Source organism: Kryptolebias marmoratus, linkage group LG18, assembly GCF_001649575.2.
Source record: "Kryptolebias marmoratus isolate JLee-2015 linkage group LG18, ASM164957v2, whole genome shotgun sequence".
NCBI lineage: Eukaryota > Metazoa > Chordata > Actinopteri > Cyprinodontiformes > Rivulidae > Kryptolebias > Kryptolebias marmoratus.
In genome coordinates, this window is record NC_051447.1 from 12,553,757 (window position 1) to 12,568,446 (window position 14,690).

General features: G+C 38.6%; 1 protein-coding gene across 3 annotated transcripts in view; it reads left to right on the forward strand.

Annotated features, from left to right (window-relative positions):
• Positions 1-14,690, forward strand: part of cacna2d4a (calcium channel, voltage-dependent, alpha 2/delta subunit 4a) — an 84,525-nt gene that overhangs the window by 12,407 nt on the left and 57,428 nt on the right. For 2 of the 3 annotated variants that reach the window (XM_017414789.3, XM_037981246.1), the window contains exons 9-27: positions 1,291-1,441; positions 1,901-1,975; positions 3,400-3,489; positions 3,626-3,739; positions 3,861-3,939; positions 5,032-5,165; positions 6,195-6,272; positions 6,729-6,809; positions 7,220-7,294; positions 7,392-7,478; positions 7,584-7,655; positions 7,812-7,873; positions 8,039-8,106; positions 8,188-8,233; positions 8,322-8,419; positions 8,865-8,958; positions 9,101-9,193; positions 9,921-10,048; positions 11,666-11,734. In XM_017414789.3, coding sequence (XP_017270278.1) covers positions 1,291-1,441; positions 1,901-1,975; positions 3,400-3,489; positions 3,626-3,739; positions 3,861-3,939; positions 5,032-5,165; positions 6,195-6,272; positions 6,729-6,809; positions 7,220-7,294; positions 7,392-7,478; positions 7,584-7,655; positions 7,812-7,873; positions 8,039-8,106; positions 8,188-8,233; positions 8,322-8,419; positions 8,865-8,958; positions 9,101-9,193; positions 9,921-10,048; positions 11,666-11,734 — 1,694 coding nt within the window. Of the gene's footprint in view, positions 1-1,290; positions 1,442-1,900; positions 1,976-3,399; positions 3,490-3,625; positions 3,740-3,860; positions 3,940-5,031; positions 5,166-6,194; positions 6,273-6,728; positions 6,810-7,219; positions 7,295-7,391; positions 7,479-7,583; positions 7,656-7,811; positions 7,874-8,038; positions 8,107-8,187; positions 8,234-8,321; positions 8,420-8,864; positions 8,959-9,100; positions 9,194-9,920; positions 10,049-10,735; positions 10,850-11,665; positions 11,735-14,690 lie in introns of all 3 variants that reach the window. The other variant, XM_017414791.3, reaches the window with a different exon arrangement.

The window sequence follows — 14,690 nt, forward strand, 5'->3', positions numbered from 1 at the left end:
GGGGGGGGGGGGGGGAGCTATGGGGCAGTGCCGTGATCTTGTAATCCTGAGGCTGCAGGTTTGAGCCCGAAACAATTGCAAAATCCTTCATGCAAGTTCGCTCGCTGTGGCAACCCCTGCAGAAGGCAGCAGCTGAAAGACAAACGTAAATGTCAGTTTGGTTACTAAAACCACTTAAGTTGTTGAACAGAATAAAACACCCTGAAACAAATGACATAAAATCTTTTTTATTATTGTCAGTATTTTGAGGCCTAACCGTTGTGAGCTTCATTGGCATCAGACACTTTGGAAAATAAGTTTTCATTCTTATCACTTACTTAAAAAAATCAACTACTTTTGTTAGTTTTCCCTTCCTCACAAGCAGAGCACCTTGACCTGGAGGTTACAAGAAACCTGTCCAACATCCTTAACCTCGACAGGAGCCCCTCTCATTCACCATCTTTGTTTTAGACTGCATGGTCAAACTCATCGTTCCACAAATCCAACTTTAATATTATTATTTTTCTGTACACTGCCACCTCCAGACGTTGGGCCAGACAAGACTTTTACCCTTAAAACAACACGATGCCAGTTCAAAACATTAAGTTTCTTTTCCTGCACTATATTCAGAGCTGATTCTTCATCACTTATTTGTGCAACTCCTATTTTGAGAACTTAAAACAATGGACTGCATGCTTTCTTAATGTTACACATTGTCACTGCTGCACCGTCATGTGTAACACTTCTAATTTGTTTTTATAAGCTAATGTATAGGGTTTTGTATGTAGTTGTATAAGGTGTTTGTAAGATAAGAGGGAGCATTGACTGTGAGCAGAGACAGACAGGTCTGCATCAGCTCTTCTGGAAACACTCAGCAGTTGTGACCAAACAATTAAAAAGAGCAGTTTTCCAATTTGGACGCAGACACACAGTGCTGAAAGCTGCTGGTGCAAGGCTCCTTATGTTGTAATTTAAAGTCCTAAATTATGTTGAAGCAGGGTCCAGAAACTGTGCGGTTCTCAGACAGACACACTGTTGCCTTGGAAAGTGGAAATTAGGAAGCTAAACGGTTAAGATCCCGAAAGCTTCTGATCACAGCTGCTGCAGGGAAATCCCATTTCTGTTAATGAGCTTAGAAAGTCAGGGGATGGTAATAAAGAGATGATGGGAAGCAGGAACAGAAGAACAGAGGAACAAATGAAAGGATAAGGCTTGACACTTTGTCTGCCCCGAGACTTCAGGAAAATAAGGCACATTCTGTTCATACTTGCTCTTGCTTTCTAACTATAAACTCTCTCTGTGTCTTTTCAGGTATATACAGGCAGCCACTTCTCCTAAAGATGTGATCATAGTACTGGATGTCAGTGGCAGCATGAAGGGCCTCCGACTGACTATAGCCAAACACACAATTAATACGATCCTCGACACACTGGGAGAAAATGACTTTGTTAACATCATAGCTGTAAGTACACACACAATTTCACTAAACACAGAAGAGCGGAAGCACTTTGAGACTCAAAGTCCTGCCGAAGATTAACACCTAAGCAGTAACACGTACCACAGAGCAGAGAACGTGCATGCATTCAGAAGTCCAACATTCATTTATGTTCAGTAACAAAGCTTGAAAGTTAATTTCCCCAAGAGGTTTTTCAGGATTTCACAAGTCAGTGTGTAACTCGATGCAGGATTTTGTTTTGGCACAGTGTAACTATGCAGGGAAGTGAAAACCAGTTTATGCTTTTATGTAATAATGAGATATTTTCTAATTCAACAAAACCTCACTGTACCTCTTTTTATCACAGAATCAGCTATTGTTTGGAGTTTAGCTAACTATCCTGTTATAAATGTTAATCCTATAGCCTCTTTCTTGCCCTGATCATTTGCTGAAGTTGCTCATACGCTTTTGTTTTTTGCTCCACAGTACAGTGACTATGTCCGCTACCTGGAGCCCTGTTTCCAAGGCATTCTAGTGCAAGCTGATCTGGATAACAGAGAGGTAACACACACACACACACACACACACACACACACACAGAGCCACACACACACACAGGATCACAGGTGATTAATACAATTAGCCTCTGCTGACCCTTTATCCTGTAATGATAAGGGTTTACATGATGGTTAAAACATTACAGTGAAAGTGTGTTATCAAAGTTATTGTTGCTTTTTAGAATACAGATCAATAATAACATCTGTTTAATGTTTAGTATAGAGCTAATATTTCTCATAAAATCATATCACTGAGTTTGTCTGGGTAATATCAAACTGAAATCTATATTAGAGCACAATAATGAGCAGAACTTTCAGTGTTTATATATATATTATTATACATGTGTATTTCAGCTGCACATCACCTTCATCTTTTTATCTCATCATCAGAACCTTCTCCATCCATAAAGCATCTCTTTTCTCACCCTTCACTTCCTGTCTTTGAATATTCACATATATATACAGCACAGTATATCTGTCTCTTTTTTATTGCTGCACCCTTTTTACTCCTCATTTGTTTTTCTGTTTTCGTATCCTGACACCGGCTCGGTCTGCTCGGCCTCTGTGTGTGTATGCGTTGGTTGAATGTATGTCCCACTTTTAATCTCCTCCACATCTGTGCAGATCAGGTGAGGTCGCTGGCTGCTGACAGTTTTAGGCAAATCATGTGTCCTATAAGCAGAGATTTGATTGGTTCCAGGGTTAGAAAGGCAGGCTGCAGGAGAATGTTCCAAATGAAAACTACAGATTTAATCTTAAATATGAACACAAATTGGGTCTTAACTTTTCAAAACAGCTATTTTAAAAAATATATAATCAGAATAACTCTTCCGAAGCAACGAGAGAGATCAGTGTGCATTTTTGTTTATGTGTTTTTAAAATAATTCCAGTTCTCTTTTTGACAGATATGGGGCAGATTGCTTAATGACCAGATGTGTAAACCTTTTACTTGACCAAAAGCTGGAAGTTAGATGTGTTATAGGTTCCCAGATTGTCCGATAATTCTGTCATAACTCAGATATAGACAAATAAAGCTAATTTGCAAAAAATATAGAATACCTTTAGCTTGTCAAAACATGATAATTGGATATGCTGTAGATACAATTCTTTGCTCACCTTCTAATTTAAATAATATTCAAAGCATCTGATTCAAGGCAAGCTTTAAGTTAAACCTAGATTAGGGATAAAATCCACAAAGTGGCCCTTCCTCACTGTGTGTGTGTGTGAGTCTGTGTGCGTGTGTTAATTAATCCTGATTAGCTCCTGGTGTTGTAGTAACTTTCCTTTTATTGGTCAGTGTGCCAGGGAGCCGAGGGATAATCCCTCTCTTCCCTTCTGTTTCTAACTCCAAACTCCCAGTACACCTGAAATAATCAGAAGGGTGAAATCCGTGTTATAATGTGTGATTGTTTGTCTGTGTGTTTGCAGCATTTTAAGCTGTTGGTAAATGAGCTTCATGTCAAAGGAGAGGGCAAAGTGAAGAATGCAATGAAAGAATCTTTCAAGGTCCTCAATGAGGTTTGTCTCTTTTTTTTTCCCAACATTATAATGAACAAAATTAAACTTTTCGATTGCACAAAATTAGAAATTAGGTTTACCCATTGAAGCGTATACTAACCCAGCTATTCAAACTGTTGGTGTATGACGTGCTCAGGCTGCTACACTGGGACAGGGCAGCCTGTGTAACCAGGTCATCATGCTAATAACTGACGGCGCCATGGAGGACTTCAAGGATGTTTTTGAAGAGTTTAACTGGCCAGAACGACGGGTAGGACACACACAGAAATTGAAACGCAAATATGTCACATGTTTTATCAAGCTGGTCTGAGTATTTAGCATGTGTGGTTTGTAGCAGTTTACATTAAACACTGGTTAACTGGTCTCTCCAGGTTCGCGTGTTCACCTATCTCATTGGACGCGAGATGACATTTGCTGAAAATGTCAAATGGATTGCCTGCAACAACAAGGGTAAGTCCTTCGTTTTCTGTTGCTTTATTTGAAAACGTTTTTAAATGGGACAAACATTAACAATCCAGACAGGAAACTGCGCTGTGGGTGTGATAACACGAGCAGCGATCACTTTAAATAAGAGTATTTTCCTGTCCCAAGTGAGACGAGAGGTGCTGCTAAGTGATGCAGTGTAAATTAATATCAGTTGCTGCCCTCTTGTGACTTACATGGTGTCATGCAGCAGCTCAGGCCAGAAAGTAATCATTTTATCCTGCTCTAAGCACATAGAAACCTGTGACTTAATAACTCATTATTAGCAGAAAAAACTGTAAAATGCTCCCTTGACAAAAAGATGTTGTGTCTGTGCTTGTTATAGGTGACAGGTGTAGCACCGTTTGTTTTCTGCACAGACAGAAGAAACAAGTATCTGCTATAAACAGTTGTGTTTTAGTTCGGGTGTTCGCTGCAAACTTCCACTCAAAGCTTTTCATACACAGCTCCTGTTTCTGTTGAGTAAGCAGGTCTAGTTAATGACTGCTTTGATGCTCTTTAGAAAAAGTTGCAAACAGAAAACAGCCCATAATCACCAAATTTATATCTCACAGCGGCTCAGTGGCTTGTTTGCTGGTTTGTCTGTGATGTTTTCCTTCATGTAGAGATCACATAAACTTTATTAGTTAGTTTAAAAGTGCATTTGTAACATTCTAAGATTTTGCACAGCACTAATGTTTCTACATACAAAATGTTGTGATGTCTCTTAAAGTAATCTATTACTTTTATTGTAACATTCAACAAAAAACCAAGTAGAAAACATCATTTGCAGAATGTGTTATATCGATATATTGTCACACTGGAGAGACTAATGTCTCTCGGCTGGCCTGGGAACGCTCTGGAATTCTCCTGGAAGAGCTGGAAGAGGCGGCTGTGGAGAAAGATGTCCGAGCTTCACTGCTCAAGCTGCTACCTCCTCGACCCGACTCCGGAACAAGCAACGGATAATGGATGGATGGATGGATGGATGGATGGATGGATGGATGGATGGATGGATGGATGGATGGATGGATGGATGGATGGATATTATATTGATGTATCTGACTGTGTGTCTTTCAGGCTACTACACACACGTGTCTACACTGGCAGATGTTCAGGAAAATGTTATGGAGTACCTCCACGTTCTCAGCCGGCCAATGGTGATCAACCATGACCATGACATCATCTGGACGGAGGCTTACATGGACAGTGTGGTCAGTCACTTACCATGCTTCAGTATCATCTTGAGCTTCAGTCATTTTATTGTTTGATGGAAGTTTATATTCATGAAGACATTTAAATGTGCCACCATCTGTGCTAGTTTTCTGATCAGGAGGTTTTTATGCAGGGCAGACAAAACCGCTTCCACTGTCTGTCCACTTTGACACTCATTCAAGACTCCTCACTTCTCAAACAGTTGGGACTTAAAAGGAAATGTTTATTATTAAACATAAATTATGTGAATTTAAAGATTGCAAAATCCAGGATAATAATTAGAAAAGTATGAATAAATTTTCAAACCGTTCATAGGAACAATATGATCATTTAGAGCTGTGGAAAAAAAGGAATAATTCTTTTTAACTGTAAGATCGGACTCAACTTTGTAATTAATAAGGATACATGAAGTAATCCAGTTGCACATGTATTTACTCCAACCACATGGCTGATTCACCTTAACAACATTAACAGTATCAGCAATCATTTAAACTGCTTTTCTTTTTCATTTTCCCTTCTGTGTCCAGTTAAAATCTCATCTCTGTTTGCCATTTTCAGGTTTTTTTCATTCATCATTCATGTCACATGTTCATTTCTTGCTTGTTGTTTGTCCTTCCCTCCATCGCTCCTTTCAGCTCCCCAATAAAAAAGAGGTAACCATATTTGGAGTTAAAGCTAGAATAAAAAAAATGAGTAGCTTCAGTATCTTGATTAGCATTCTATTTACAAGTAAAACCTGACCACCTTTAGTGAGCTTCAGTAGTTGTTTTTTATGCTAATGTTAGTGTACCTTATAGACTTAAAGCTGGAGCAAGTTAAGTTTTAACCTAAAACCGTTATTATTTCTAATATATCAAATTTTGGAACTTACCATCACTGCTTTAAAAATTTAGTTTTTTTAGGGGTTTTTACTGTTTATTTTTAATTTGCAGGATAGATGTCAGTTTGTTTTAGTCACCTTTTATTTGTTTTTCCCTGTAACCAAAGTGAGAGAAATGAGGTGTATTTTCTGCATGTCTCTGGTTCAGCTGTTCAACACTCAGGCACAGAGTTTGCTCCTGATGACGTCTGTAGCCATGCCAGTGTTCAGCAAGAAGGAAGAGACTGTAAGTTACAATTTCTTATCGTCTTCGTAACTTTTGTATCTGAGCCCAAAAATGATACATAAATTAGTTTCCTCCTTTATATTTGACACCCTTTATCCAAAAAATCTGGGAAGTTGTCTATAAATGTAAATAAAACCAGACCGCAGTTTGCAAATAAATTAGAATATGCTGTTAATGATTATATATTTTATTTTGGATCGCTGCATCCTCTCAGCTAAAAAGGAAATGGAGCTTGTCATTGATGCAGGTTTAGTGTTTATGATGAGGTGAGGTGCCAAATCTCTGTTTTCATTTTCATTTCATATAGTGCCCAAACTCTTCTGTGGGGGGAAAAAAATATGCAGCGCTCTTTTTTTAAACTGAACAAATAGACTGGGAGTTAAAATGAAATCCCCTATGACATAAAACATTTTTATGTACAGTTCATGGCTCTGAACTCTGGCATTCTGTCACTAGCTGTCCCATGGGATTCTGCTGGGAGTGGTAGGAACAGATGTGGCCTTGGGAGAACTGATGAGATTAGCTTCGAGATACAAGGTAAAACCTCAGCACATGCACTGATCAGCCATAACATTAAAACCATCAGTTTTGTATTGTATTCGAACAATATGGCTTTGACACGTCTGCGCTGCCTCGCGCCGTGATTTCTGTCAGCTGGTTCTTGTGGGTCGGAGGGTGGGACCTTCCAGATTAGCTTTGTTCCTGCGCATCTGCAGATGTTTGATTGGATTGGGACCTGGAGAGTTTGGGGGCCAGGTTAACACTACAGCCTCCTAATTGTTCAAGCTGTTCCTGTACAGCGATAAAACTGCAGCATGGCACACTGTTGCCACCAGCGAGTGGCTGATCGGTTTGGACTGTGACAAACATAAGACCGACACCTTCACTTTGTGATGAAATGTTAACGATTTACTTTTAAGACATTCTACCTCTTTCTGTCCTTCTAGCTCGGTATCCATGGCTACGCCTTCCTCGTCACCAATAATGGCTACATCCTGTCTCACCCAGAGCTTCGACCTTTGGTACATGCAGCACAGCTTATTTGTTGCTCATATTAGACCAAAAGCTGCTTTAGAGCTGACTGCTTTGTGTTTGTGTTGTCGGTTTTGTGTGTGGCAGTATAAAGAAGGAAAGAAACTGAAACCCAAACCCAACTACAACAGTGTCGATCTGGCAGAGGTGGAGTGGGAAGACACTGAGGAAAAAGTAAGAACCCACATTTGTGTCCTGTTAACACATATTTTATTGTAGTAGGAACTTGCAGCGCAGTGTACAGAAACAGCATTTACTAAGAATGTTATGCTTCTTTAGCTGAGGACGGCTATGGTGAAAGGAGAAACTGGAACAATGTCCTTAGACGTGAGGTCTTCAGTGGATAAAGGAGTGAGTATTTACTGAAATATTAGAGCGTGGATTTTTGTCATTCTTCCTGTGTCCTTGTATATTTTTGTGCCATTTTTTTCCATTTGTTCTCAGTAAACATTCCTTCTCCTGTCATTTTCCTGATTTTTGCTTGTCTTTTTTTTTTGTCTCTTACAGAGAAGAGTGGTCTTTTTGAAAAATGATTACTTTTACACTGTCATCAATGAGACGCCGTTCAGGTTTGTCTGAGTGCTTGCGCCAACTTTTGCTAAAATTGCCAAAGAAACACTTTCGTTTCCAATCAATATTATCAAAACATAACAATTATATAAGCAGGGTTTGGTTAATGTTGCTGCATTTTTTTTTATTATTAGGAAGTAAAATATTTTTTTCTTTTTTAATAGTTTAGGAATAGTGCTAAGCAGGGGATATGGACAGTATATCTTCACAGGAAATGTCTCAGTAGAGGAAGGCAAGTCCTCTGTCTTTTTACTGGTTTTTGCTTCATCATAAACTCTTTACTCATTTTTTTTTTTATCCTGTTGTTCCTCAGGTCTTCACGACTTATTGACTCCAGATCTGACCATAGCCAGTGAGTGGTGAGTTTGTCCTGTAGTCTGTACTGTAGTCATTCCAGTATAACACCTTCCAAAAATACATTAGATCTGCATTTGTGTGTGTTTGCAGGACCTACTGTGAGACAGATCTCAACCCCGCTCATCGTAAACTCTCCCAGCTGCAGGCTATTTCAAAGTACCTCACAGGCAAAGAAGCAAATCTGAAATGTAAGCTCTGGATAAGTTTTAATAAATTATTTGTCAACTCTGAATGTTAGAAAAGAAATCACCATGTTCCCATGCAAATGAAAACCAAAGTAGTTTCTGTCTTTTTGTGTAGATGCTGATTCAGCATTCAAATTATTGTTTTCCTTTGTTTTGTGCATTTTTTGCAATCTAACTATTTCTGCACTCTTTGTGCTGTTTTAGCCATTTAAAAATGTTCATCTTATTGAATCATGAGGGCTATGATTTTTGTTTTTTGTCATTTTTACACTTTTCTAAATGTCTAAATGTCATTTTGCTTCATTTAGCTTCAGCAGCTCAGTTTCATATTTCTCAGCAGAGTTATTCAGCACTCTCACTGCATTTTGCAGAAAATGCAGTTTCTCTAGTTTTGTCTTAATTATTTCGGTCCCTTTCCTGTTTTTTTTTTTTTTTCTTTTCTCCAAAGGTGACGAGCTGCTGCTGCAGCAGACTCTCTTTGACGCTGTTGTGACGGCGCCTATGGAGGCTTACTGGACCGCCCTGATGCTCAACACATCTGGGTGAACAAGAACACACAAATCCTTTTTTGCTCAGTTCAGGATTTCTTGCTTGATAAGTCATTTTATGCAACATGAACGTTTTCCTTGTCATTTTATTCCACATTTTATTTTCTGCCTCATATTTTTTTTTGTCCTCTCTCAGTATGGATGACGGGATGGAGACAGCTTTTTTGGGGACCCGTTCAGGCTTGTTGAGGGTCTTGAAGTACACGGGTATTGAGAAAAGAGTTGGCAAGTAAGTATTAAAACTGTGTTTGTTATCAGATATTATCACTTTGATTTAACGGTACTGTATGTCAAAAACTAATTGAAAGATTAGAATGAGTTTGCACTTATCCTGACACAATCTACACAGCTGGCAGTGAAATGGAAAAGAGCAGAGTTTGAGGTGGATACACCTTTTCAGATATTTTTCAATGGATCTCTCTTAATCCAGTTATATTAAAAAAAACCTTTTCATCATACAATCAAGGTTTAATGGTGACAGGATCTGGATAAAGTGAGACACACAAAGAAAAAAATGGTAAAAAACTACTTTGTTGTTTTGGTTTCATAAAGTGATATTGGGTATGGCTAAATATGGCACTACAAGGAGTTTCTTTTCATTTAGACATCTTGCTGTAGTGATATAATAGTTTCAAACACACAGGTAATGCTTCAGTCAATTTAAGTTGCATGCCATTGTTGACATTACTCTAGCAATATGTGCACACAAAGACCGGTGAAAGGCCTAAAAGAATAAAACCACATTTCCTCAGTAAATTTTATTGAATTATAAGCACTGGATTTCTAGCAAACCCAATATACAACTGCTCTGTAAACTACTTTCTCATCTTCTTCTCTGGTCTTGTAACTCGATGCTTGTTTTTTTCATACTCAGCTTAAAGTGAATATATTTTTCTATCACCTTCTCTCCTTTTAATTTAATAGGTGTTTCTTTAAGGTTATTTCTGTCTCGCCAGGACTTTCCTGACCTCCACAGACAAGGAGAATATGTTCACCCTGGATCATTTCCCAGTGTGGTACCGCAGAGCAGCTGAGTTCCCAGCTGGGCAGTTTTTGTACTACATGCCCAGACAGGACACGAGAGGTAGAGAGCTTACCCTTACTTGACAAACAAACTAAAAAACAACATGACCCACGCAGCACTAATGATGTTCAGCAAACTGAGTCAATATTCTTTCTATGACAGGGTTATTTACAGTATTTACATTATATCTACAGTTTTGTTCCTTATTGCTTGTCTCAGTGTGGATTTATATAATTTGCATAATTTGTTAATTTATTAAACATCATTATGTTTTGATGTAATTAATAAGTTTCTGTCTGTTTTGATGTCAGATCTTCAGTTAAGATCTTCATGGTGACCATCACATCATACTAACTCCATATTTATTTAAAGTAGTAATGATGGGGCAGCATAAAAAAGCTAAAGTGCAATAAAGCGACAATAAAGCTGTGATGTTCTGTTTTTCAGTTCTAAAATGCATTTTAGCTAACAATACACAATACAGCCTGCTGCTTTCCAGGTTACAAGTCACTCAGTAGAATAGCGCAGTCCCTATAAATACCCAGTATGTACCAGGTACAAGTAAATACTGTCAGTACGATTCAAAAATATGAGAGGTTGAAAGAGCTATGTCATTTTTCAAGGTAACGATCGCTGATTTATAGGAATTTGTGGTTGTCATTTATCTTTAATTTGATTAAAGTCTAAAAGAGGGTTTTTGTATTTTTAATCAGGTTATGATAAAAGAAAATAGTGTGTCGTTTTCAGATGTATTCAGGGACTATGAGGCTGACTATAGTGCCACCATGAGTGCAGAGGAGGAGGAAGTGGAGGAGGGAGAGAAAAAACAAACAGAGAAGGAGGAGGAGGAGGAAGAGGAGGGTAGAGAATTGCTACTGATACTTTGCATGCCTCCTCTTTTAAATTTGCTCCATTTTACCTCCTCCCTGAATTTAAGACAGGACGTTTAGTCCCTGCTCTCCGTTTTTGCTTTGATTTGTTTTGTTTGTTTTTTTGTTTTTTTAGCCTGGCTCCAATTTTGTCCTTTCCTCTCCAAGAGCATGCAATTTAAATATAGGAGACTTCTCTTCTGTCTTAGTGGGTCAATAAGGTTTCTAATCCATTTCAACCTATTTTAATTTCAGCACTTTTCTTTGTTTTTTCCACATCATTTGAAATTGTATCGCAAATCACACTTTTGAAATTGCACGTTGATTTTGAAGCATACGTTGCTTATGCAGAAATCTATACACCCAGCACTTGGACTCCCATAATACACCCGAGCCAGCCTTCTGTTCTGAATGCATTAGCTTTCTTAATCTGCGTTATGTAACACTTTAAATGTTAATCTGGCTGGAATCTGCGGCTGGAGGACAGTTGGCATCTGTTGGCAGGAAAGGCTGCAAATAGATGCGCAAAGGAGGAGTGCATAAATTGCATAAATATTAACACCCCAGTCTGAGTCGTTCATGTTTTCAAACACATTTTGACACCTCTGAACAGTCGGTGTCACTCTGAGTCACTGAGTGCTAAAAATGTAATAATTATGTGGGAAAGATTCCAGAGAATGACATTTATTGTGCATGCATACACAGTGCTCATGCATGTTTAAGGGGTGCATGCATTACCTTTTTTTTTCGGAATGTAACCAATAAATACCTTGAAGTCTTTCTAAAAATATGTTTGTTGATCCATCAGCAGGGAGGATCGTGATTGCCTCCACTGCTGTCACTGTGACGGTGGGCAAGAAAAGCACCATCGCTGGAGGTAGGATGAGCTTTCTTCCTTCTGTACATCTCATTTCTTTTTAATCCTCTCTTAATACGCACATGCACTCACGATTTTCTCTCTGCCTCTTAAGTTTCTTCTTTTTTTTTTTTTCTTCACACAAAGCTTGTGCACATTAAAAGGCACGTTGTGCTACTTCTCTCCGCTTTTCTCCTTTCCTGTTTTTCTCCCTACATTCGGTGATTTCACTCTCTGAAGTCAGCAGATTTGACTTACTGGCTGACTCGTTGGTGACGTTTGAATGTTTCGGTGTGATGTTTAAAGCAAGCTAGCTAATGGATGAAATTAAAAGCAAACACTAACTTATGCCAAAGTAGTCCCTCTCGGTCTCTGCAGAAGTGAACACAAGCCTTATCCTTGCAGAGAAAAACAGTCTATTATTGGTATTTCCCCCCCTTCCCTTGGGGCAGGCTTTTGTGAACACTGTCCAGTGACAGTACACAGGTCTGAGGACTCTAAAAACAGCAATCTGCTGAAAATGCCATCATACACAGACATGCAGACTTCCACAGATAATCCACTTCCAAAGGCAGCTTTCAGGAGTTTGTGTTCATATGTGAATGTTGTGGTTTTTGCATGTCACTTTTATGCTCTGCATTCAGTTTTGCTGTGTTATTACAGCAGCAATATTCTTTTTTTTTAGCAATATTCTAAGTTCAGATCAGAAGATTAGGTTGGTCAAGACCGACCACAATCCAAACTTCTGGCACAGCCAATGGCACCTGTTGTGTTAATTGTTTTTCTTTAATGTCTCCCTGACAGCAAAAATAACGTTTTGCCCCACACCTATTTGAGTGAATGCTGACTCAGCATTTACACTCTTGTCATTCATATGTATCAAACATTCATCTCAATACAGAATAGTCTGCTATGACTTTTGGTTTTTTGTAACTTTTAAAAAATAACTACCTTTACTGAGCATGAAATTCCTCACAGAAAAAGACAGTTATGTGAAGCTGAGCCCTGTTATTGTTGTCCTGTTTATGGTTTCTTCCATATGTTCTTTGGATTATAACTACTTCAGCAAACTTTCAGCTATTTTAACTATTTACACCTTAACACGTTCAGCTCATTCAGGACATTACAGCTACGACTTTTGGTTTTTGTAACTTTTATTCTTATTGAAATATTCACTTCTACTTATAGATTTTGTTCTCATAGAAAAGAATACAGAAAATTCTTAAAATCCTTGAAAAACCTTGAGCTTGTGGAAATGTACTCCAATGAAGCCTGCTTTATTTTTAGCTTTTAGCTACCATTATCGCTATTTGTTTATTTTTTGTTCTGATTATTTGACCTCTTCCAGGTTCAGCTTTTCCAACAAATTTCAGTAAATTTTCAGCTCTCAGTCTTCCTCTAGTTTGAGTCTGAGTTCCTGTTTCTCCCACCTGTCTGTGATCAGTCATTGCCTCTTAGGTTCAGGGATCATTGTAGCTTTGTGTCTGCCCTTTAAGATGCTTGTTCTTTGTGTATTTTCAGTTAACCTCAGCTTGTTTCTTGCCAACACTGTCCGCGCACCTTTTGACCTTGTGGACCGCTTGCAGAATCAGCTCTTTTCTCTGCTTCCTCTCTGATTTGTTTGGTTTGCAGTCTGACTAGCCTTGTGTGACCTTTGTTTTGTTTACTCAAACTTGATTTGTGGACTTTTACCTGCACGTGTCCTGCATCTGGGTCCGCTTTGGGTCTCTCGCCATCATAGTCAGTTTTACGGCTGCATTTGTGTTTTCTCACATTTGAAACCATGTAACAACCTCTGAATGTTATCTCCTAACAATCCAACCTCCATGCGAGCTGAGGGTTCCCTCCTGTACTCGGAGAAACCACCAATGCTCATTATGCCAGATCTGAACAGGCCTTAAAATAGCTCAGTCAATGTGGAAACAGCCTTCCAGTTTTCTGTACTAAATTGCATTCCTTCCTTTAAAAAGCCTGTAACAAAAGCTCTACATTCTGCTTAAGGGCTCAATTATATATATATAAAAAAAAAAATTTTCTTCTTCTTTTTTTGGGTTTGAGATATTTGAGCTACAGTGCAACATTCAGTACCAATATTTTCATTTTACACGTTTTGCCTGATTGTTTAAAACTATTTGAGGTTTGTTTTACTGCCTTCTGATATGTTGTTTGTAAGTTTGCTTGTCCCAGTAACACTATCTGTGAGTGGCACACAGTCCTCGTTATCAGCACGAGACAAGATTTCTGGAGTTGTGTATCCCGTGTGTGTTTATGTGAGTTTACTTTTGTACAATTCATCTCATCATTCTGAACACTGAACACTGAAATACACTCAGAGAACACATATACCAATATGTATTATTTCAAGTGTTATATTTAAAAGCAGAAGCGTGAGTTGGAAAAGCCGATGTTTCTGTATTTCTCTTAATGCCAGTGTCTGTAACTCCCTCAGTTTTTTTTTCCCATCGCTTGATTTGATTTTGAGCTTTTGAAGGTCAAATGTTTCTGCTTATCAAAGGAGCTAAAAAGCCAAGAGTTGTGTAGAGTGGCTTCACACTGACTTCTTCCTCACACACACACACATTTCATCATCTTCTCTACCCTGTTAAACCCACGCATGCATCTGTCTTTTCTTTGCCTCTCTCCGGCTTAGCTGTCAGACCTGCCTCCTTTTCCTTCCCCACATTCTTCCTCCCCGTGACTTTCTCTTCCTCTTGTTGCTCTTTCTCCACTGTCATGTCACACACAAACTTCCTCTGCTGTAAGCAAAGGAAGCTTTCTTGTAGAGAGTGATGCTCTCTTTTTTTGTCCATAATATGAGAAGATCACAAACTCAGAAGCTATGTGGTTGATGAGTTTGGGTGGAGTGATTACTGTGTGTCTGAACTGAAAAATCAGAAAATCCTGAACTGAATCTGGATTATTCTTTGTATTTTTAAGCATTAACGCTGTAGAGGACAGCATAAAGATGTATTTGGCC